This window comes from Setaria italica, chromosome VII (assembly GCF_000263155.2).
Source record: "Setaria italica strain Yugu1 chromosome VII, Setaria_italica_v2.0, whole genome shotgun sequence".
NCBI classification, from domain to species: domain Eukaryota; kingdom Viridiplantae; phylum Streptophyta; class Magnoliopsida; order Poales; family Poaceae; genus Setaria; species Setaria italica.
Window position 1 is genome coordinate 19,299,232 of NC_028456.1, and position 21,420 is coordinate 19,320,651.

Here is a 21,420-nt window from a genome sequence, read left to right on the forward strand (position 1 = left end):
AGGGTACGCCTCCTGAATCCTGATTTAGCACTGCAATTCGAAATAGGTGAAAGTACACAGATAACCTATGTGAATATAGCCGTGCAAATGAGCAGATAAGTAAACATCTTTCGATAAGTATTACTCATCATTATCTAAAGAAGATAAGTCTACCTCCAGTCATTATTAGATGACGTTTTGGACAGAAAATTTGACATTAATTTGTAACGTAGGCACGCAGACGTCACCAAGCAGCACGCGCAGGCTAGAGCAGTGAAAATTCACACATGCGCGAGCATGATGAGTATCTCAAGGACATGGCAGATTTTATGCACAAATATATTAAACGGTGCTGTCACGCCTTTCAGCCAACCAACACGGGAAGATGCACAGCATGAAGAACCATTTTGTAGCAAAAATACCAGGCTTCTTTCACTGCCTTATTAGTACAGCTAAGCAGTACCGTGCAAATAACGACGTACTTTGAACATATTGATTCAGGAGATACGATGCCAGCTGAAGCCATTATGTACAAAACTACAGGGAACGTTTTCAGATTGGAGGACTATCGTGTAGCTCGGGAAACTGCGTTGCGCGCGGTCCATTTCCTTTCACGAGTCACTCAGCAGAAAGCGAGAGACTCACTGATAAGCTAACCTATCAATCCTGGATACCTGATCCACCGGCCACGCGATCTCGGGTAACAGCATAGGGCCATAGGGGCAGCATCACGCCTAGTCACATTGCGCAGCGGTGTCGCGCCACCAGCTCATCCTGGAGTTCCTTCCTAATAACCGTCGTTGCACCCTATTCGTCCTCTGCGAGTGCGTACACGACGGCTGTTCTGCTGGGTGCATACACCGAGAAAGAACAAGGCCTGTTGTCATGCGGCCAGTCCTGTAAGTAGGCAGAAAATGGCTCGTTATTTTAGATTTGCAGGTGACGATAGTTTACGAGAAGAAGACTGCATGCCGCAATGCTCAGAAGCAAGACTTACAGCAGTGAAGTACTCAGCGTCATGATCAAGCCGACTAAATCCACCGAAGAGGCCATCATCAGAATCTAAGACAATCTGATAAGGGGAAAAAAACAGCAAAAGCCATCAGCATCCGGTGCAACACATTTGTGTCCCCAAACGGGGGCTGATTTGAGTACATTTTGGAAACAAATTTCGGTACTCGCAAGACTAGCATCTCCAACAGATTATCCATGCTGGGAAAAATTGTAAGAACCCGAACAGTGATGAATGGTCAAGCAATCAAAACAGACAGAAGCATGCTGAAAAGCTGCATACCTTGTACTTCCCAGGCTTGAAACAACCGACACGATAGTCAAAATAGCTATTGCTCCAGTGGAAGTTGAACACAAATACCAAATTTCCTCTCTCGAAGATTATCACCTTATCCTCCTCATGTTTCCTTGATACATACGAGTGTTCTGCCGTCATGAACTGCAATCACATCGTTCATTTTCATCAGTAAAAAGCACCAAGTACCCTCCTGTGAAAAGAAATTCTAAATCCTCCATTCCAGCAGTTTTCCTCAAAATATCATTTTTTTAGACTCTCCTACTAAACATTTTAAATATAACAATGTAAAAACTCAATTGCGAGCCTAACCCAACTTGCATAGGACTAAATGCTTTGTTGTTGTTGTATACAAATTTTGCTTGACTTATGATGCAACAGAGACAAACCAGTGACGTACTTCATATTTTTCCTCAAGATGCTGCATTGCCTGATCAAACTCTTGCATACCACGATATCTAAGATAATCTGCATCTCCCTGAAAATAAAGAAGGAACAAAATTGTACTCAACAACAATGACATACAGTAATATTAGCTTTTATAGAAACACACTGGATCCTTCCCCAGTAAGATTTACCAAGAAATATATGGCCAACTGGATATGTTGAAAGAATAAGTAGCATAGTTAAACATATGGCCAACTGGATATGTTGAAAGAATAAGTAGAATAGTTAAAACTTACAAGGTCAAATCTACGACGACATTTATCAAAGCTATTGTTATTTCCAGGAATGACGGAGCCATTTGGAAGACTTTGAGGACCTCTTGGAAAATCTATCCATTCTGCCAAGAAAAAATAAACTAGTCATAACTTCCTCCTCGGATAAAGTATATTACATGCCACACAAAGGTCAAGGTTAAAACTAAAACAGACGGTAACTCACAACCATGCAACATGCAATAAGATTTTAAAGACTAACCAGGATGCCCAAACTCGTTTCCCATGAAATTTAGATAACCTTCACCTCCTAAACCCATTGTAACAAGCCTAATCATTTTATGTAATGCTATCCCACGATCGATCCGAGGCGTTGAAGGCCTGTCCAGAGCCATGAAATCATACATATCCTGCACGAAGAGAAGTTGAGATGCTCACATCATTCTGTTCTATTGAATAAGCAATTTACAGCACAATACTACACTTCTGCATGTACCGTGTATCAACCATACGAGATGATATTCAACTGGAAGTACGCTTTTCTACGAGAAAACCACAAAGCATACATATAATTTTATCTTCACAAATGTGCAAGCATAGAAAGCCCTTCATTTTCTTTATACTCTGGGTAGTTGTTAAAGACAAAACATACAAGGGCATTAATGGATAAACAAATGCACGATGCGACACCTAAATTTGCTTTGCTTTCTCCTCACAATATCGGTCTAGCTATTTCCTTTTGAATATTTTTCTGGCAGGAACAAAGATAAGATTCAAGCACGCAACAAAATACGAAAGAGCATAGCACCTAGACCAGTAGGCCTACAAGATCTAGGCTCATAGGACTCCTAGATGCTTCAGAAGCAGTTACAAAAATGAAGATCCAGTCAGCCAAAAACTGCAGACAAATTCATTTTAATTGGGGAAAACAAATTTCTGATTTCTCCTAGGCTATTGGCATAAATCAATCTGACAGTTTTGAATGAAGTTGCCAATTTACCAGAATCATCGTAGAGAGGTAGATGAGTTTGACTCATCCTTGCCCTGTTTTCTGTAAGCTGTATGACTTTCTTAGAAACTATGGTAATCATCTCAGAATATATCATATATTTATACACCAAAAGATTTGATATATGATTACTGACATTGGTCGATTGAATGTTTACTTATTGGAAAGTATTTGCAAGTGAAAATGCTCACAGCTGACTAGCAATCACTACACACATTATGCTGCAATCATTGCTTGATACTAAGTCCAGTGTTCAGTTTACTCATGCGGCTAATGACTAGTGAACCAACAGATCACTATCCCAAGAAAGACAAGCAATCTCATTGTGGATTATTTAGGTTAGGGGGGTAACAACTAGTACCTTATCCATCAACCAGAATGCGATTGTCTTGTCACCAACTAGAGCTTGATCATGACTTTCAGCATAAGTGACACACTTTTCCAGCCATCTTCTATTTGTTAAGGTGTGCACAATATCACCCATTTTCCAATACTCGTCACTTTGCCTGTGGTAAAAGAAAATGTTGAAATTTGATCACATCATATGTTTATTTGAAACTACCCAGAATATGCACGAAGTACTAACATTCCAGCTCAAACAAGATTTTTATCTGAACAAAGCTCAAACAAGATGCCTAAATAACCATAGGAAAACAAGGTCCAAAGATTGTCAAAGATAAAACTAGGAAACATGCACATGAAGGGAACATATTTACTTGTCGCTTAAAATATTGGCATGGTCCCAATACAACCCACCATTGCATGCTGTAATTGTATCTAAAATCTATTATAAGAAAAAAAAAAGACAAGGAAGTACTAGCTTTGTCATTTGATGGCAATTCTACTAATATCTTTTCCCTGTGACAAGCATTTTGTATATCTTTCCGGGGCAATAAATTTATACAATGACTACATTTGTTTTAGGACGATAAACGATAATGGAGCTACTATGTGACTAATACTTCTCATATTTAACCTTATACCACGAAGGTTGTAGAAACAATAACATAAATATATGACTTTAATCAATTAATAACTGAAATATACTCCCTCCGTTCCAAATTGTAGGCCGTTTTAGCTTTTTTAGGTTCATGGATATTATTATGCATCTAGATATAGTGTATGTGTAGGTGCATAATAATATCTATGAACCTAGAAAAGTCAAAACGACCTACAATTTGGAATGGAGCGAGTACCATTTTGCATATGTAATCACTAATATTCGAGCACTTACTTCAGGAGTTCAATCCATTTGTCTGGGACAGCCATATGAAGGCGATAGTCAAAACCAACACCACCATCTTGAACAGGAATACAAAACGTAGGCATTCCGCTGACCTGAACAATTACATAATTAGAAAAATTGAACAATGAATGCTGGTTGCAATGTCGTGTTCAAATGCCATATTTTTCGCAGAAGTTCCATAATACTGGTAGGTCTAAGCATGTCTAATAATACTCAGTACGATGGTAACTACTTTGAAGACCGTAGTACTATATCTTGTTCCTCTTGCAAAATAGACCATAGTAATATATCTTTGGATAGCATTCCAGATCCATGTTATGCATTAGTGGCATGTAGACCAATCTTCTCAATATATTAATGACTAAAGGAGGATGACCATTTGTACTGTACATATCAAACCAATTGACATTTTCCATATTAGGTTAAAGAGTTAATTGCAGTCCAAGAACACAATGACTTCTTTTCCCAAAATAATAATAGTAACCAGTGTCTGAGGGGAATAAAACACCAACAAAATTAAGTGCTCTGTACAAGTACAATATTTACAACAGAAAAACAAAAAAAATATTGTGAGCACTTACATCTTCGCCAATGGCTACAGCCTCAGGATAAAGTCCGTGAATAAGATCGTTTACCAGCATTAGGTAAACTACCGCATCAACATCAGTGGCAAATCCAAAATATTCACCATAGTTCCCAGTAAATGCTACCTATGGTAAATAACACCAATTTTAGAAAAGTCAATTATTGTTCATCAGGTATAAAAAATAAAGGATGGCTATCTCAGACTTGGTAGTTGGTTGCAAGAGACATGACACATGCAACAACGAGAACAATTGTTTCAGAAAAAAAAATGGACAGCAAAATGCACCCGCCAGAGAAGGGAGCAGTAGGATTGTGAAATCAAATTACCAGAATCATTTGGTAAACTTACTTGTAATCCATGGTGAGTATACATCATGGAGGTCACCCCATCGAACCGAAACCCGTCGAACTTATATTCTTCAAGCCACCATCTTGCATTTGACAGTAGATATCTCAAAACCTGCACAAAAACGTAATGTTATATATGTAAAGAAAGATAAATAGGAACCATTAGCCATTACATTGTGAAAGAAGTCACATATTACATACTTCCCAACTCCCATAATTGAATAGGCGAGAATCCCACATCCAATGATGGCCTCGTGGACCACCATGGAAGTAATGTGTATCAGTGCCATCAAAACCATTCAACCCATCCAGGGTATTATTTGACGAATGACTGCAGGATACAAGAAACATTGGTAAACCTATGCAATTGAGAAGGACAACCAATTGAGACAAGAAGTACGTGGATGTATTAAAGCCTACATAACTGCCAGGAAGAATTGGTTTACAACTCTTTTGTAAAGATGACATGTATCTACATGTCTTCCTTCTTTATCTCCCTCAGGAGGAATATACCAAGTGAAGATTTATTAGCTCAGAAACTATGAAAACATGTGTAATTGAAATGAGGATGATAAATGACACCTCGGACCACTTATCCATAAGAAACCAACTCTACATTCCCAACTTGCAAATTCTTTGCAGCAGCATCTAGCAAATTGAATTTATTGCATCTGAGCTTCTCTGCCCGCATCTACGCCGTCTGTGTGGCTATTACAAAGGTTCCAAGAAGTATCTACTCATAGGTGTCAAATATATTTTAATTCCAACTGAGTTACTACACCTAACCAAAAAAAAACCGAAGGTGCAATTCTATTGTATGATAAAAATAGGGCCATCCAACGACCCTATCTACACTACCAAACAAACATACCTATGAACAATATCCATAAGCACTAGCAAGCCAAGCTCATGTGCTTTATCAATCAGAGATTTTAGGTCCTCCGGAGTCCCAAAACGGCTACTTGGTGCAAAAAAGTTTGTAACATGGTACCTGAAAATAAAGTAATAAAAATTAAGGATTTCTGTATGGCCTACAAAAAAATGAAGGGGATCCAACTGTTTCTGTATGTACAAAGTGTTCGGATGAAAGAGTTCCAGATGTATGAAGAACAAACAGAAACAATGGAGAGAAATGCAGTGAGAGTGTGAATACCCAAAGCTTGCATAATAAGAGTGTTCTTGAATTGCCATTATCTGTACTGCATTGTATCCAAGCCTTTTAATTCTTGGCAGCACCTCATCTCTGAAGTTAGCATACGTGTTTATCTTTGGTTCCTGTGTAACAGATCATCCAATATATACAGCTTGTTCTCAAGTATCGATGATCATAGTTTATATTACTGAAACTTCTACAGAATGGTACAAACAGTCACCGATATACTGCCTCTTATTTAAATGGTATTTCTTTCCTTTCTCTTGACATGCTAATATTTATTACCACAAAGACAGCATTCACATATAACTATGTTCTGGAAACAAAAAACCATTTTACAATTTATTTTAACATGGAAGAAATATGAACAGTTGGGTGTTAAAAATAGTACAGGCTACAAGGGATTAAACAATCAGCACAGCAAAAAAATAAAATTTTAAATAACTTATTGGCATACCGGGCTACTCATTCCAACATGTGATTCGTATATCCGCAGTGACTTTGGCCGCTTAGGTTGAGGGTGTTTGAAGACATATTTCTCCTGCACTCGCATGCAAAACACCCTTAGAAAATGGCCATGAAAAATTCAAAATGGATAATGCTACAAAAAAAAGTAAATAGGCTTCTCTAAGAGGCTTAAGTAGAACAAAAACACACAGAATCCTTTCCACTAATAAGAAGACATAGTGCATATGTCACTTAAAGTTTGAAAATATTGTTCTGCATCCAAATGTTAAGAAAAAAAATTAAAAACCAAAACAAAACTAGGAAGTGGCACATACCCACAAAATCGCGATATGGAAATTTTTATTAAATAATGTAAGATAAAAACTGGAGCATACCTCTTCAGGTGGATCATAATATATACCATTGTATGGTATTTCACCTGGAGCCTGCACAGAAAACTTGATCCAGGCTGGAATGGAATCCTTCACACCAGATGGTGTATCCATCCGTATCTAGAAACAATAGAAAGGAAAAAAAAATCAGGGGTTCCTTTGAAGGCTCACTCTTAAAATTGCTTACACTCCCGATCAGAAAATATACCTTTACACGTGAGCCATGAGGAATAGCAGGGGATCCATCAGCATTATTAGGCAGGAAAATCTCCCAAACGCCATACTCATTCTGAAAGTGATCATTCCATATATTAGCATCATGAATAAGAAAAACATTACTTATCGTATGGAAATATATTTGTATACTATGAAACCCAATAACCCATCAGCTTATTGCATGATAAAATATTGCGGATGGAAGATAAAAAAAGATGCAAAAAATGTTCTATAGATCATAAGTAACACTCAACAACTACAACCATGAATTGAACCTTAACATCAATTTTCAAATTTAGGATTAAAAGATATGGCCGCTGGTCAACTTGTCATTGTCAAATTTTCAAATTTAGGATTAAAAGGTTAAGCAGCAGTATAGTGCAAGCCTACAAACAGTCATTGTCCACTCATTTTACTGAATTTATACAAGATGGTTAGTATGGGATACTTGAGGCTCAACTTGAAGGAATTTAAACAAGTAAAATGAACCCAATAGATGAAAATATGTCAACAATTACAAATCAAAGACGGAAGGTCGCAGAACCGTAGACATACTCTGGTCATAGTATCTGCGTTTGGATTCCAGTTGTTGAAGTCACCCACTAATGCTGCAGACTGCAGTGAGATGCAAGAGTCAGTTCTTAAATCTTAACGAAGTTGATCAGTAATTTCGATAAACTATGAATTTAAGAGAAGTACAGCATAATGTGGACTATCTACATAAGTCTTGCGCACTAGGTAGCAACTGAATCATAAACATTATCAAAAGGTGGTTGCTAAGCCTGTTGAGACATACATGTGCTCCAGGTGCCCATTCTCTGTAAGTAATACCTTGAGCACTGGGAAAAGAAGAGGGAAACAGTAATCAATATATTTTCTCCTGAGATGTGCAATTTACTAAAAGAGCATATGCATGGGCCTTTAACTTTACCTGCGAGTAAATCCCATCTTTTCGTAACCACGAGAAAATGCATCCAAACCACCTTCATGTTGATCAATAGCTGCACGCATTCTCTTGTATTCACTGTATCTGTTGAAGCCAACAAGGTAAACCAAGCAAACATGTCAAAGTTAAACTTCTCCTGAAAAAAGCAACAAATATTGAAGCTTATCTTGTCTAATTGTCGGAGAATCAACAGAGTAAATGACACACCCCGCTTACCAGTTACCACATTCTTATCAGTTTAGCCGCTCTGTACGGATAATGACCAGCAGCGACAGAAATAATATATATTGCATTTATGAGTTACAATAATGGCAAAATAGAAATTCTGTTTTTCAATCATCATTCTACAAGTGGCTTTCTGATACAGCCACGGATGAATAATCCCAGATCATAATGCCAGCAGCTCAACTCAAAATTAACAAAAGTAACAGCTTACCGATAGTCAAGATGGTTCCGAAACCCTTCCAGCATTGGGTCAATCTCGTATATTCGCTGGCCATCTCCTGGTGGTGGGATGACTCGTGGTTTCTCCTCCACGAGTGGTGCTTTGGCTTCGATGGCTACACCATCGGTCACGGTTTCGCCAGTGCCTTCAATCACTTCTGAGGGTTCAGGCTTCTCTTCAACATCAACTGTTGAGCTTGCTTCAGCCGCTGATGAGGACGCAGTCTCTTCCACAACTAGCTCCGCTTCATCAGGTACCTAGAGCAAAGAAATAAATAAGTTTTATGTAGAACCAGAGAAATAACCAATGGTTTATTCCTTGATTGGTGTAGGTGTAGGTGGGACTAAGAGCTAACTTTTCAGTAGCCTAAGAACCAGCACACAGCTCCCTAACTAACAATGCACGAGGCCTTGCACAATGCTGATACCATGAGCACAAAACCTATGGTTCTACATATGGGCAAGTGTATCATGAAGGCAGAGAAGGGGACATTCGTACCTGCAGTTCTTCATCAGGCTGCACTGGAGTGTTCACTGCAGGCTCTGTGGAGGAAAGCAAGTCATCGCTGCCACCTCCAGGCACTAGCACCTTCCCAGGAGCACCCGCGCAGCTCAGAACTGTACCTGAAAAATGCAAAGCCAGCTCCACTGATAAGAACTAAGGAAACAGCACGCCTTTGCAGGACGCAACGATAAGAAAACATTAGTCATCAGCCACACAACAGCTAGCGAGGGGGAAAAACGAAGAAGAATAGAAAACCCATTGGCTCAGAAATTGGAATGATCGCCGTAGCAACTGGTAACACTAACGCATATTGCCGCGACAAAATGCAGGTTCCGAGTTCAGGAACCGCGCTCGATCGCTTCACGGTCGGAATGCAGACATATGAATTGAAAGAAGGATGCGTGCGTCAGTGCGTGTACGAGAGGCACGAGCACTCAGGATCCAGAGCACTCCCTCCTCGAACCAGCAGACACGCCACACGAGTGCGGGGAGAGAGAAGTGAGGAGAACCGGCGACCGACCGACTAAGAATAGAGGGGGGTGGAGGGGAAGCGAGCGAGAGAGCGAGCCGTACGCGAGAAGGAGTCCTTCCTCCTGAAGAGCATCGACGGCAAGTCCACCCCACTCCTCCGCTCCGCGCCGGATCGCGCCGAGCCGCCGCCGGGGCGCACGACCCCGAGCCTCGCGCCGGACACCGCGAACGACGCCATCCCCGCGCCCCGACCGCGGCAGATCCGAGCCGAGCCACCCGCGCGCGCTCCTCGGGAAGCGAGTGCGTGCGTGGGTGGGGGAGTGGCGGGCGAGATATTACCCCGGGAGCGAGCAGTGCTGCGGAGGAAGAGGGGATGGAGCGGAGCAACGTGTGCGGCGGAGGTGGAAGGCAGTGTGGCCTGGCACTGGCAGTGCATGGGGATGGGAGAGGGAAAAAGGCCTAGCACTAGCAGGGTGGGGCCCTGCGGGAGCGCGTGTGGCGTCGTCTTCCCCGTGCGCCCGCGCCGGAGGTGGCAGCGGGACGGGGACGTGTCGTGGGGCAGGAGGAGATCGCGAACCAACGGCTGGGAGCGCGCCCCCGGGCATCCGTTGCGGCCGCGCGCTAGTACCAGTAGTCTCGTATACGCTGCTGGCTCTCTGTTTTTTCTTCTCGTTTTTCTTTGCGAACATGTAAAAGGAAGGCTGGTAAAAAAAATTAAGGAAAGGTGAGGTGCTTTAGCTGCTTCGTTCACAAGAGTCACGGCTAATCACGCCGTGTTCTCATCATGGTGTTGATGCTCTGGGCTCTAGTGGCGGCGGCTGGTCACTGGCCGACTGGCGTTTCGCTGTCGTGCCCGTGCAAGCTGTCCATTGGTTTCCAGAGGAATTTCTTGTCCGCAGGCGGAAAAAAAAAAAATCTCGAGAGAGCGAGCGAGGGGGCATATTCTGATCCCTCGTGAAATTGAAACGAATCCTCGGCGTTACGAACGGAATTGTAACCTCTAATCGAGCACACGAAAGCAGCTCTCATCAACAATCCCCTAAGCTCTTTGAATTCAAGTTTTGTTTTGATCAAATCCTATACCCCTTATAAATAACATGCCAACCCAAATTAAACATAGGAAAACTGAAAGAATTTCTAAGCTTACATCTGCAACTATTCACCTATGATGAACACATGCCTAAAGAGTATTGTCCATACCCGCAGTCTCTCGAAAGTGCAGGAAAGGGTATGAGTGCAATTTACATTAGTGCATGTGTGAGTATGCATATGTACTTAAAGAGCAAGCATCAACAAAGATCTCAGTTACCATTGTCATCTAGCATAATGCGTTTTTAATTGATTAGTCATAAATCCAATACCGGAAAGCGTGCACCCGTGCAGCTCGCGCATAGTTTAATCACTCGATGATCCTAGATACCAGAGAGATTTTTCTATGCTTGTCGACTGGTGTTGACTAGTAGGGGGAGGACGGGGAACCGTCTCAAAGACTCTAAACTTTTGCAGCAGCCTTCGCGGTCCCTGCCCAGGACATATCACAGTATGTCCGATCGCTTTCTGTATCCCGGCCAGATCGCCGCGCAGGCGCAACACAAGAAACAGACGGACGAACAGGCCCGTGCCGGGTGCGACGGGCCTACGAGGAGCCCGCGCTCTCCTCCTGACCGTTAATTCGGCCGAGCTGATATTTCGCGGCCCTTCGCCCCACCGCTAGAATTTCACGGCGCAAAATGGCAAGCGAGCCTGTACCGTGCACGTGCCCGTCTCTTCCAAATCTGGCCAATGGAATCGAAGAGAGGGACTGACATGTTATCATGTTAGATGTTCCAGTCGAAAAAGAAATGCTGATGTGTAAAGGGGCCTGAGACCTGGAAATCTCGAATGGGCAGGGATAGGAAATTTCATGTCCAAGTTGACAGCACCAAGGGTATAGAATACCAAAGTTTGCAGTTCACATTGTGACTATACTGTACATGCGAAAATGCAGGTCTGGTCCTCAAACCTCTTATTTCCTGTCGACGGTGTACCTATGAATCGTCTGAAACATGACACGTGACCACGGCCAAATAGCAACAAGCAAGAGGAAAAAGAAAAACTGCACCTCCCTGCTCCTGATCATGACATCCATATCAATTCTGTGATGCGGCTCCCTCTGTGCTTCTGATCAATGTCTTGGAAGGAAAAACGATGGCAGCTATAGGTTTGTCTTCGTACCCACCGCCTTCATCGATGATGAATCGGAGGCCGTCGATGTGGAGCTGCCCATGGTGACCGCTTACAACAATGGTGTGCTTGCCAGTCAGATCCTGAAACCAGATTGTCACTGTATTAAAATTTCCATTTCTGTTCTTGTGATATGCTTGAACAGGAAAACAATGGTGCCCATGAATTCAGAGAGCGTGAGAACGTGTCCCACCCATCAGTCAGGTCATATGGATGTCATGCATATCCCCCACGAGCAAAAATCATGTAGAGCAAATTTATACGTGCAGTCAATCACATGCACTGTCCCCATGCACATGCACCCGCTTGTTTTAGTGGAAATCAAGACAGTCCTACACCAAGTAAAACAGTCAGATTGCAGCCAGAGCCCAAAGCACACTCACTCTCTGGCTATCAAGCTCATCTAATTATGTGACAACAGAAGTGACGATTTTCAACCAAATACGCATCAGCATAATAAGTTTGGCTATCACAAGGTAATGGCGCAATTAGCACGGATGATTCTTGGGGGATAATTTCATCTAATAATGAAATAACTTATCTGCAGTGAAGTTTCCAGCAAACTAATCACAACGTTGCTAAGAATGTAAACCATCTATGCGGGGATACATATGGCATTTCAAAATGGCATGACAAGCACAATGACAACCATAGTAATGCAGTGCAGACATGCCATTGAACATTGTGTTGGGGGAATACTAGATTATCTGTTGACCTGCCATTTCAAATGCGTGCATATTTGAAAAATTAGAAGGTGCACCCTATTTTCCTGCATGCTGCTTTAGTTTATTCTGTTTACAAATATTCAATGTTGTTACTGGCTTAATAATGCGGTCGGGATAAGAGACAGAAATCCAAAACAGTGCCTTTGAAAGTTGAAACTCTACCATTTCATTTCATTATTGACACCTTAACAGTTACCAGCCTGTTCTACTTTTAGTGCAAACCAACTTGTCCAGACAAGGGGTGAGTCGTTGAGACTACTCACTACAGAGAGTGCATACATATCATTTCACTGGAAAAACAAAGATTGTGGAGCGGGTTCAAGAATCAAGACTTAAGTTAGCAGGCTCCACTCAGCTCAGCAGTCTCTGAACAATCACAAACTAAACTACAATAGGAAGGTTAGGTTTAATGCCAACAGATCTGCTAAGATGATGTAATACAAGGTGAATGACACAAACTAGCACAACATGAGGCAATGAATGTAGATGCCGTTATATCGTACAAGAGAACCTTGAATGCAGCAGAAGTGCAAATGATCTGAAGTGCATTGTATATATTTTAAACCATTTATAGATGCATCCCAAAGACCATGCTGGCCTCTTGGCTGAAATGCATGATACTTGATAGTACATGTACATCACAAAGCATTCAGCAGAGTATGTTGCATTACCAGGTAGGTTAATATTCGTTTTAAAAAATAATATTAAAATCCATCAGAAGCCAAGTTTTTTTGTCTGGTGAAATAGAGGGAAATAAGATCATATAGTAGCTCACCTTTGGTGTGTTCCAAACATCCTGCCTCCCACTAAGCATCGGAACCTTTGGCACCCTTGTGTCTCTAGTTCTCAGAACTCTAAGCTGCTCATTCAAATCTATGGACTTCTCTAGGCCAGCATGAACCGCAATTAGATTGCAAATGATTTGGCCTTCATCCGTATCAATTGGCACGTTTTCCTGTCATACAACCATAACCTGAGTACCAGAGGAGCAACACCTTTTAAATGTGTACTTACAATTCACATAATAAAAATTATACCCACCTCTTCATGTATCCAAACCAAGTCATGCAGAAACATCTTATGGTCCTCTGGCACAGCCTTTGCGAGATCTATGATGAAATTAGAACTAATAGCAAATTAGAAGATGATCTTGTTTGAAATCGAGAATCGTTTGCTGCAGATCAGAAACTGTTAGGTTAATCTCAGGCAGGAGATTCCATATGACTATGCTAACACAATCTAGTCAAGAGATATGGAGTCCTTGTTTTGCATCTCAAGTTTTAATGTGTTTGAGTGTTAAATGGTAGTACATTGCACTATCAGTGAATAGCTTGACAAGTTTTAGTGTGTTAGTGTTAAATCTAAAACTCCATTGAAGCATTCATTCTGGTCTTGTACAGAAGATTCAGTAACTGTAATGTTTTAATCGTCTAGAGTAGAAATCTCTAAAATGTTAAGTCCTAATATTGTTATTAGGAAATTGTATATTCATTTGGTAAACATGCAAATCACAGGTTCTCTGCCTCTGGATGTCAACATTTCTGAAGTTTCATGCAGTCTTGTGAGAGATTGATTATATATGAATAAAATATGGCTGCATTTTGGAATAGTGTCACAGCTGTACTAGTAAACCGTTTGACAGGCTCCATGGCAAATTGCATTGGTTGATAACTACTGGTAGAGTACACACCCGCAAGGATTAACTGATTAAGCAAGGGTGCGAGGAACCAAACTGATGCGAAACTCAAAAACTGACCAGGGGAACCATGGGCAACGCCATAGGATTCGAAGGTGGGCTGCGCGTCGTAGATGGAGCCCCTGTACGGGAGCCCCTTCTTCGGGTTCCACCTCTCCTTGATGACCCCGCCCCACCGCCTCCCCTGCACGTGCATGCCCTCGTACCCCGGCCCGCGGAACCACCCCTCGTGCTCTTCGTTGTGGATGTACTCGTCCCAGGTCGCCGAGAATGGGGAGCCGTCGGGAGGCGGCGGCAGTACCCCGACGAACGCGGCGAAGGCGAGGTCGTGGTTGCCGCAGAGGAAGACGTGGCGCTGCGCGGGGTGGCGTCCCGGGAGCGCGAGGAGGAAGTCGAGGACCTCGCGGGTGTGCGGGCCGCGGTCGTTGTAGTCGCCGAGGAAGATGACCAGCGCGGTGGCGAAGGCGTCGGCGGGGAGCGCGGACTGGAGGTTGGACCAGAGGCTCTCCAGCTTCGCGATGTAGCCGTGGACGTCCCCCACGCAGATCACCGTGCGGGGCGGGGCCGAGGGAGCTGACATCTCGCCGGCGCTTCCGCCACCGCTGCTCGCCGGAGGCTTCACTGCCGAGAGAAGCGGGTAGCGAGTTATCCTGTTGAGTTGAGACTCGCGGCGCCGGCTACCTTACATTACCGCGGGCACAATATCAACCGTTCGATCCTGGGAGCTGTCGATCAAGGCCGTCCGTCCCGATCCAGAACATTCCCCTTCCTCTTCCGTCCCGTTCTGACGGCGGCTCTCCCCTTCCTCGCGCTCGTGCACGACCGGCCCGCCCCACCTCCCTCCGCCGCCGCCGTCGCGGCTCGGTCTGGTCCGGGCTCCGTTTCCCTGCGCGGCCCCGATTTCGCAGCCCCTGCGGCAGCCGCGCTCGGGAGTGAGGCGATGCTGGAGAAAGACCGGATATCCTACTTCTACGACGGTACATTCACGGCTCTCCCGGTTCTCCTCTCCACTCTCACCATCCGCTGCAAAACCCTAGCTCTCCTATAGTCGCAACTCGCAATTCTTACTCCTCTTCCGTGTCTCATCTCGCACCGCGCGCGCTGCTCTGATTTTAAGCGCTAATGGGGATACCAGAGGATGGGGTAGTTCTCCTTTTGTTTCGCTGATTTCTAGTCACGGCGGTCTCCTTATGCTCAGCTGGAATTTGGGCTATGTTGTTCATTAACAAAGGGAAACTGCGGGTGGTCCTTCCAGGACTTGCTCGATTGGAATTGGGGCTGCTTTCCTCATTGACCTGGTAGTCACTTTGCTTAGGATTTATGCTTTGTCCCCAGTCAGATAGCACAGGTGCAGAAGTATCTCTTAGATCAAGATTGGAACGGAATCGTTGCGCTTCTATTCTTCTAAACCCTGTTTGAGAGGTTGCAGTGAAGCTACATCTAACTATAGTCGTAGGCTTCTAGGTTTAAAACTCCATTTGGTTCTTTCCATGTTCGACAAAAGAAGATTCTTGAACAATTCATTATCTTCATGTTCTCTGCGTGTTCAAGATTGTTTTATCCACGTTCTACAAAATGAAAAAAAAAACAAATGACAATGCCCTCGCTCAAGGTCCTTTGTTGCTCCATTGATATAAAATTCCACTCAGTTTTTCAAATATGTAAACTGTTTTATTTGTTCAAATTTGTGATTGCTTACGTAATAATTTCTTTTGTGGACGACCATTTCAGGAGATGTGGGCAATGTCTACTTTGGGCCAAATCACCCCATGAAGCCACATCGTCTTTGTATGACGCATCACCTTGTTCTTTCATATGGACTTCATAAAAAGATGGAGATATATGTCAGTTTTGAACTGAGATCATTTATCATTTTCCTTGGACTCATCAAGAGTGTAGCATTAATGTTATTTTGCAACCAATGACTTTTGCAGAGACCACACAAAGCATATCCAGTAGAGCTTGCCCAGTTCCATTCTGCTGATTATGTGGAATTCTTGCACCGGATAACTCCTGACACCCAGGACCTATATGGAAGTGAATTAACTAGATGTATGGATGCCGGGTTTTTCTCTTCTTCAAACTACTCTACCAGACTTCGCTAATTTCACAATGAAATACATGCCACGTAATGTGCTGCTCATGTTTCATTATTATACCTTTATTTATTCTAGTTAATTTGCTGCTACACTTATATGTTGTTTAGGCCTTCGTGTATATAGTTAAAAGGATAGAAAGAGAACACGTTATTGTTGATATTTCAGTCCATTGTTGTATACAACAAATGTAATAGCTATTGCCACTTAAATAAAAACTATCTGCTTTATATCTTCCCTACTATGCCTATTTGACACCAATTGAAGTCTCTATTGAGCACAACCTCCTTTTGGAGTTTTCTGACTTAACTGATCTGTGATTTTGTTTTTCTCTGTTCCCAGACAATCTTGGAGAAGACTGCCCGGTCTTTGATAATTTGTTTGAGTTCTGCCAAATCTATGCTGGAGGAACTTTAGGTAATATTAAAATCACCAAGGGTCTGGGACTTCTCTCTATTCTATGAATTCTCTAAGCTGTTGTTTATTCTTGTTAGATGCTGCTCGCAGATTAAATCATAAAACATGTGATATTGCCATTAATTGGGCCGGTGGGCTGCATCATGCAAAAAAGTGTGAGGCATCAGGCTTCTGCTACATTAATGATCTAGTCTTGGGAATCCTGGAGCTTCTCAAGTACCATGCCAGGGTTCTTTATATTGACATTGATGTCCATCATGGAGATGGAGTTGAAGAAGCCTTTTATTTCACTGACAGGTTCATGCTTTGCCACTAAAAGATTATTTATTGTAATTTTTATGGCTATCTTCTTGTTGTTTTGACAATTTTCCAATTAAGTTTCCATGTCTGTCATGTATTGTTGGTGGTGTGGTGTTTGGTAGTGTGCTATTGCTCATGCCTGAGTGTCTTCAAGGTGCTCCAGTGTTCTTCACTGTTTTTCTTTAATGTTTTTCAGGGTAATGACTGTGAGTTTCCACAAGTATGGTGACCTGTTCTTTCCTGGCACGGGTGATATTAAGGTAAGCTTCGACTAACAAGGGTCATGCATAATTTTACGCATTTTGCCTTCATTACATTTCTTTTATCTTTCTGTCAAGAAAAAAATGGGTGGGAGATAGTCTATCCTCGGGAATAATTGCAACACAATCCCATTTTCAGTTTTATCCACTATCTCCTGTCATTCCAAAAGTGTAAGTATGTATCATTACTCCACTGAACTGTGCTTCTTCCACTGGACACTGGGCAATTTGGCATTCTATCCAAATGCACGTATGATAATTCGGAGCATTAGGGGTTTATTCCCTATCTTTAAAAACTGTCATACTTAAAATGGTGTTATACATTCTCAATTATATGTGGTTAATTTGATATCTTTTGTCATCTGACCCACAAGCCACAAAATGAGAGAAATCCTCGCTAATCATTCTTGAACTATTACTTGAAACTTCTAATCACTGTTAGTTTGCATTAAGTTTGATAAGTGACATGTTGTGTTTTTACCTTTGTGGCACGTCCTTTTGAATGAAGTATTTATGTGTGCAACTATATTTGGTGGAGCAGGGGATGTATCCTTAAATGAAAATTTCCCAGTAACAGGAAATAGACCACTGTGTGGTTCACAAAACAGAGAAAGATTAAGGTTCAATATGAGCAGAAAACTTGTGCCTTTTCTTTTTATAAACATGTTGGAATTTAAAAACAGTTGCCAAAGCCATGTTGCTTCTCCACATGCTCTTAAGTAATGATGGGACCTCTGATATTGTTATATAGATTCTATGTCATTGGATATGCTCTTCTTGCTTATTTACCTCTTGGTCATTGAAGGATATTGGAGAAAGGGAAGGAAAATATTATGCCATCAACATTCCACTTAAAGATGGGATAGATGACGCCAGCTTTACTCGGCTTTTTAAAACAGTAAGCTCCCTGTAATGTGTACCTTTCTTGTTATTGTTATTGTTTTTCTTAGTCTTGACAAGCTATGTGAGTTTATCATGCAGATTATTGCCAAGGTTGTTGAGACATATTTGCCTGGTGCCATTGTTCTTCAATGTGGGGCTGATTCATTGGCAAGGGACCGTCTAGGCTGCTTCAATCTCTCCATCGAAGGTTCTACAGTTCTTGAATAATTAGTTATCCATGTTTGATATGCTTAGACGAGCTGCTACAGTGTTTTTCGGTTTTTTTGGGGGGGGTAGGGGGGGGGGGAGCCCTCATGTCCTTTCTTCAATTTCACTGTTCTGCGCATGTTCCTGGCATCAATGGTGTTTTTGAGGTCCTTTGTGCTTTTCACCTAGCTTCCTTAGGCTAATTTTCCTTCAATTATCTATTAGTACTTACTTGCTTTATCTGTTTTCATGAACAGGCCATGCTGAATGTGTAAAGTTTGTTAAGAAATTCAATATTCCCCTTCTGGTAAGGGATATTACTATTATGAGATATTTTTATCTCTGGCTTTAGTAGGCTATCAACATATTTTTCCATCATTCAGGTAACTGGAGGTGGTGGATACACCAAGGAGAATGTAGCACGGTGTTGGGCTGTTGAAACTGGGGTCCTTTTAGACACAGAACTTCCGAATGGTATCTTAGTTATTTCCAACTCTGAATTTATCTTTCCGCTTTGTCCTCTTGTTTTTGGATGAAGCAACTAGTAGCCTAGTTATCCTCAGTACACAACATTCCTCATGTGTTCTTTCCACTCATATATGGTTGAGATTTTCAGATAAGTTCTTGTATGGTTGTTCATGCTATGGAGTTTTACTTTGGCATTTTCTTTGCAGAGATTCCAAACAATGATTACATTGAATACTTTGCTCCGGATTATACATTGAAAGTTCCAAATCTGAACATGGTAAAAAAAAAACTTCTGCTCATATGGCTTAATTTATATTATACCTGGTCCTTTTTTTTCTTTGTATTAAGTGACTTCAGCATTTAAAATATTGAACTGTGCCTCGACTATTTGACATGTTGTTAATAAATTTAGTGTTACTTGAAGCTTGAAACTTTCATATTTCTTGTGGATTAAAAATAGTTTATGACTTTTTACCTATTGTTCAACTGGAGTAGGACAATTTGAATAGTAAGACCTATCTCAGTTCAATCAAAGTGCAAGTCATGGAGAGTCTGCGCTCCATACAGCACGCGCCTGGCGTTCAGATGCAAGAGGTTAGGCTTTATCTTCTAGTTGTTGATTATGTTCATTTACACTTGCATGGTGAAACCTTCCAAGTGAAACAGGTTATGCAGAAAAAGGGCGGTATCAGAAGTTCACAACACTAAATTATGCATTTCCACAGTTTTTTGCTTCTATCAATATGTTTTTATTTATTTATTTTTTTTCTGATGGAATCGTGTAATAAATCCTTCTGCAGGTTCCACCTGATTTTTATATCCCAGATTTTGATGAAGATGAGCTGGATCCTGATGAGCGTGTTGACCGTAAGTGAAATATTTCTGGCATGCCCTATGTTACTTATTTGAACAAGTTAATTATTTGTCCGGGGATCAAGAGTTCTCTAGATTCATGTGCATGACAAATGATATCTCAGTTTTCCCCTTTGTATATGAAATAATGTGATAGTCTTTGTTAGTCTCTGGCAGCCATCCACATTTAATATAGTCCAAGGTTTAAATCCATGCTTTCCAAAAGTTTCTGTTCTTTGCTGGTTCTCATTGCGCTTACAGCTGAACTTTGTAATGTGTTGTCCAGAGCATATCCAAGACAAGCAGATTCACCGTGATGATGAGTACTATGAAGGTGACAATGACAACGACCATGACGATGGCACACGCTGATCTGTTCCTTTTGAGCATGTAATGGTGTAAACGGAAACTGGGAACATTCACTGTTGTTGTGTAGCTCATCAGGCTTGAGATGGAGTGATTTGCAGATTTAACAGTAGGGTTAACTTAACAGACTAGCAGGTTAAAATGTTTAGAGTTCTGACCCTTCCCTGAATTACACCGTGTGGTACAATCCTGCCCCTTTTTCTGCATACAGAAATGCAAATTTGGTGGTGTACGATTCTGTCTTGCAGTTGAGCGAAGCTGTGCTATGTTGTCCAAGGTGGAGTGCGATTCTGCTATGTTGCCCCTTTTACTGCGAGCAACGACTTTGCTGAAAATAAATCTGTGCGAACCGAATTACAAACTTAATACATTAAGAGTTTGAACAGAATAAGCAAGAGACTGGAGATATCTAAGGACCCTGATCACCCGATGCTTCCAAGCTTCGATAAGCCGGTCTGTCACGCGAATACGCGAGGCATCGTGCCTGCACGAAGCAAATGGCCGAAACTGATGAGTGATGAAAGCGAATTACAGGAACAGCCGAACAGGGCATGCCGGCCTGGCGTGGAGACGGCGGCGAGAAGCTTCGGGCGGCGGACACGTCAGACGTCGCGTGACAACCTCCCGGTCGGTCCCACCCCGTGTTCCCCGATCATGCCACGTCAGGCCTTGTCCATCCTCCTACGCGCGACAGCGCCACTGCCCTGCAGACGCGGGGCGCGGCCGTCCGGGCCCCCAAACCCCGGTGGTAACGGTAATACAATTCTTAGGGGCAAAGTTTATATTCCAAATAGTATTAAGATGGCGGTCTAAAATACTGCTCCATCTCACAGTAAAAGGTGATATTAAAGTGGGCTCACTTTGTAGTTAATAAAAAGGCCCAATTCATCCCTATCACCTCATCCTGCCGCAGGTTCTCTCTTCCGCTTGCATCGCGTGCCCGCCACTTCTCGACGGATGGGTGAAGATCAGATAGGAGATCATCAATTCGCTTCTGCGATCAGGTGATTCGGTTGTCAATTCCCCAATTCTCCGTACCATTAATTATTAATTCACTACCACAAGTTATTTAATCTCAACTGATTTATAATATTTTCAGCACTATGGGATATCATGTCGTCTAAATATATTCGGATTTTTATTGAGCTCAAGCACTTTGAAGTCATTAAATGATAATGGACTTGAAGAATGTTCCACTAAATTTGCAGAAACTTTTTCTTTT

General features: G+C 42.1%; 3 protein-coding genes across 5 annotated transcripts; 1 reads left to right on the forward strand and 2 right to left on the reverse strand.

The window, feature by feature from the left end:
• Window positions 1–297: 297 nt before the first annotated feature.
• On the reverse strand, window positions 298–10,133 carry LOC101755745 (1,4-alpha-glucan-branching enzyme 2, chloroplastic/amyloplastic). 2 transcript variants are annotated; one of them, XM_012847713.3, is made up of 22 exons: window positions 9,809–10,133; window positions 9,230–9,348; window positions 8,723–8,988; window positions 8,272–8,370; window positions 8,137–8,179; window positions 7,896–7,955; window positions 7,333–7,413; window positions 7,128–7,244; window positions 6,743–6,826; window positions 6,286–6,407; window positions 6,004–6,123; window positions 5,334–5,463; window positions 5,134–5,244; window positions 4,781–4,909; window positions 4,188–4,291; window positions 3,315–3,459; window positions 2,207–2,354; window positions 1,969–2,069; window positions 1,686–1,763; window positions 1,274–1,429; window positions 977–1,051; window positions 298–876 (listed from the first exon to the last, which is right to left on the reverse strand). In XM_012847713.3, the coding sequence occupies exons 1-22, from the start codon at window positions 9,942–9,944 to the stop codon at window positions 787–789; spliced, it is 2,514 nt and encodes an 837-aa protein (XP_012703167.1). In that variant the 5' UTR covers window positions 9,945–10,133; the 3' UTR covers window positions 298–786. The 2 variants fall into 2 exon arrangements, with proteins under 2 accessions (XP_012703167.1, XP_004975543.2); XM_004975486.4 differs by having other exon boundaries at window positions 366–876; window positions 9,230–9,354; window positions 9,809–10,132.
• Window positions 10,134–11,581: 1,448 nt separating this feature from the next.
• LOC101755339 lies at window positions 11,582–15,016 on the reverse strand. Its single transcript, XM_004975483.2, has 4 exons — window positions 14,411–15,016; window positions 13,696–13,763; window positions 13,430–13,609; window positions 11,582–12,012 (listed from the first exon to the last, which is right to left on the reverse strand). The coding sequence occupies exons 1-4, from the start codon at window positions 14,928–14,930 to the stop codon at window positions 11,836–11,838; spliced, it is 945 nt and encodes a 314-aa protein (XP_004975540.1). The 5' UTR covers window positions 14,931–15,016; the 3' UTR covers window positions 11,582–11,835.
• A 119-nt stretch (window positions 15,017–15,135) lies between these two features.
• LOC101754656 (histone deacetylase 9) lies at window positions 15,136–20,445 on the forward strand. Of its 2 annotated transcripts, XM_004975481.3 has the most exons (14): window positions 15,136–15,327; window positions 16,082–16,194; window positions 16,285–16,402; window positions 16,789–16,863; window positions 16,941–17,160; window positions 17,360–17,423; window positions 18,229–18,321; window positions 18,405–18,513; window positions 18,770–18,819; window positions 18,896–18,986; window positions 19,187–19,257; window positions 19,476–19,574; window positions 19,781–19,847; window positions 20,119–20,445. In XM_004975481.3, the coding sequence occupies exons 1-14, from the start codon at window positions 15,291–15,293 to the stop codon at window positions 20,202–20,204; spliced, it is 1,293 nt and encodes a 430-aa protein (XP_004975538.1). In that variant the 5' UTR covers window positions 15,136–15,290; the 3' UTR covers window positions 20,205–20,445. The 2 variants fall into 2 exon arrangements, with proteins under 2 accessions (XP_004975538.1, XP_022683877.1); XM_022828142.1 differs by lacking the exon at window positions 15,136–15,327 and having other exon boundaries at window positions 16,178–16,194; window positions 16,285–16,478.
• The last annotated feature ends 975 nt before the right edge of the window (window positions 20,446–21,420 follow it).

Bases quoted from the DNA above. Each gene is read 5' to 3' on its own strand.
- LOC101755745 (XM_004975486.4), bottom strand. From the start codon at position 9,944: ATGGCGTCGTTCGCGGTGTCCGGCGCGAGGCTCGGGGTCGTGCGCCCC. The intron at 2,355-3,314 runs GTACTAGTTGTT...CTCTTCGTGCAG, and splicing joins CATTCTGGTTGATGGATAAG to GATATGTATGATTTCATGGC. The intron at 2,070-2,206 runs GTTAGTCTTTAA...TTTTCTTGGCAG, and splicing joins AAACGAGTTTGGGCATCCTG to AATGGATAGATTTTCCAAGA.
- LOC101755339 (XM_004975483.2), bottom strand. From the start codon at position 14,930: ATGTCAGCTCCCTCGGCCCCGCCCCGCACGGTGATCTGCGTGGGGGAC. The intron at 13,764-14,410 runs GTCAGTTTTTGA...ATTTCATCATAG, and splicing joins CGTTGCCCATGGTTCCCCTG to ATCTCGCAAAGGCTGTGCCA. The intron at 12,013-13,429 runs GTGAGCTACTAT...ATCTGGTTTCAG, and splicing joins ATGTTTGGAACACACCAAAG to GATCTGACTGGCAAGCACAC.
- LOC101754656 (XM_004975481.3), top strand. From the start codon at position 15,291: ATGCTGGAGAAAGACCGGATATCCTACTTCTACGACG. The intron at 18,322-18,404 runs GTAAGCTCCCTG...TTTATCATGCAG, and splicing joins TTACTCGGCTTTTTAAAACA to ATTATTGCCAAGGTTGTTGA. The intron at 19,258-19,475 runs GTAAAAAAAAAA...CAACTGGAGTAG, and splicing joins AAGTTCCAAATCTGAACATG to GACAATTTGAATAGTAAGAC.